General features: G+C 53.4%; 1 protein-coding gene across 1 annotated transcript; it reads left to right on the forward strand.

The window, feature by feature from the left end:
* Positions 1–203: 203 nt before the first annotated feature.
* LOC119293637 (RING-H2 finger protein ATL64-like) lies at positions 204–765 on the forward strand. The gene has a single exon (XM_037572032.1). The coding sequence runs from the start codon at positions 219–221 to the stop codon at positions 696–698; it is 480 nt and encodes a 159-aa protein (XP_037427929.1). The 5' UTR covers positions 204–218; the 3' UTR covers positions 699–765.
* The last annotated feature ends 215 nt before the right edge of the window (positions 766–980 follow it).

Here is a 980-nt window from a genome sequence, read left to right on the forward strand (position 1 = left end):
TTCGCGTTGCATAACCGCAGCATGTGCCGAATATGCGTGGAGTCGCGTAGCCCGAACCCAAGATAACATATTCTAGGACAATTGAGCACGGGCAGTTAGGGGCAAAATGTCATCTTATATATCATGCACCATCGCACATCGTCGAGCAGACACAAACACATACTTCCCATTGCTCCTTGCTCCAAATAACCACGCACTGTACGTATAGAGAGGCCGACATGTCGAGCTCTGAGATGGAGGACTCTTCGCTGAGCAGCGACATCAGGTTCTACGCGTACGCGGTTCTCGCGTCGTTCGGCGTGGCCGCCGTCCTCGTGGTGTGCTTCTGGCAGCTGTACAAACTCACCGTGTCCGCGCGCCCGCAGGACATGCTGCCCGTCTCTTCCTCCTCTGGTAATGTGGCAGCGCTGAGGCTGAGGGACATCTTGGCGCTCCCCGTGTTCGTGCACGGCGGCAATGGCGATGGCGCTCCTGTGGGCGTGGAGTGCGCGGTGTGCCTCGCGGAGATGACGGATGGCGAGAGGGGCCGGCTCTTGCCGCGGTGCGGACACCGGTTCCACGTCGAGTGCATCGACCGGTGGTTCCGGTCCAACTCCACATGCCCGCTCTGCCGCGTCGCGGTCTTCGGTGAGCCGAGCACGCTGGAGGCGCACAAGGGTGCCTCCTTGTCTGTGCCCGTGGTTGTGTTGCAAGGTTAAGCGCGTGCTTGTGTTCTCAAACCCTTTTTTCTCTCCTTCTATGATTGTCTGTGCTGTTCATGGAACTGTTCGTTTTGTTCAATTTGTAAAAGGAAATGTCATATTCTGTCCCAAAGACATATTGTATTTAGCTCACGCTCTTTTACACTCTTTTACTCCCTCCGTTCGAAATTACTTGTCGCCGAAATCGATAAAAATAAATATATCTAGAACTAAAATATATCTAGATACATGCATTTCTTCGACAAGTATTTCCGGACGGAGGAGTATTTATGTTGGGAT

This window comes from Triticum dicoccoides, chromosome 4B (genome assembly GCF_002162155.2).
Source record: "Triticum dicoccoides isolate Atlit2015 ecotype Zavitan chromosome 4B, WEW_v2.0, whole genome shotgun sequence".
NCBI classification, from domain to species: Eukaryota; Viridiplantae; Streptophyta; class Magnoliopsida; order Poales; family Poaceae; genus Triticum; species Triticum dicoccoides.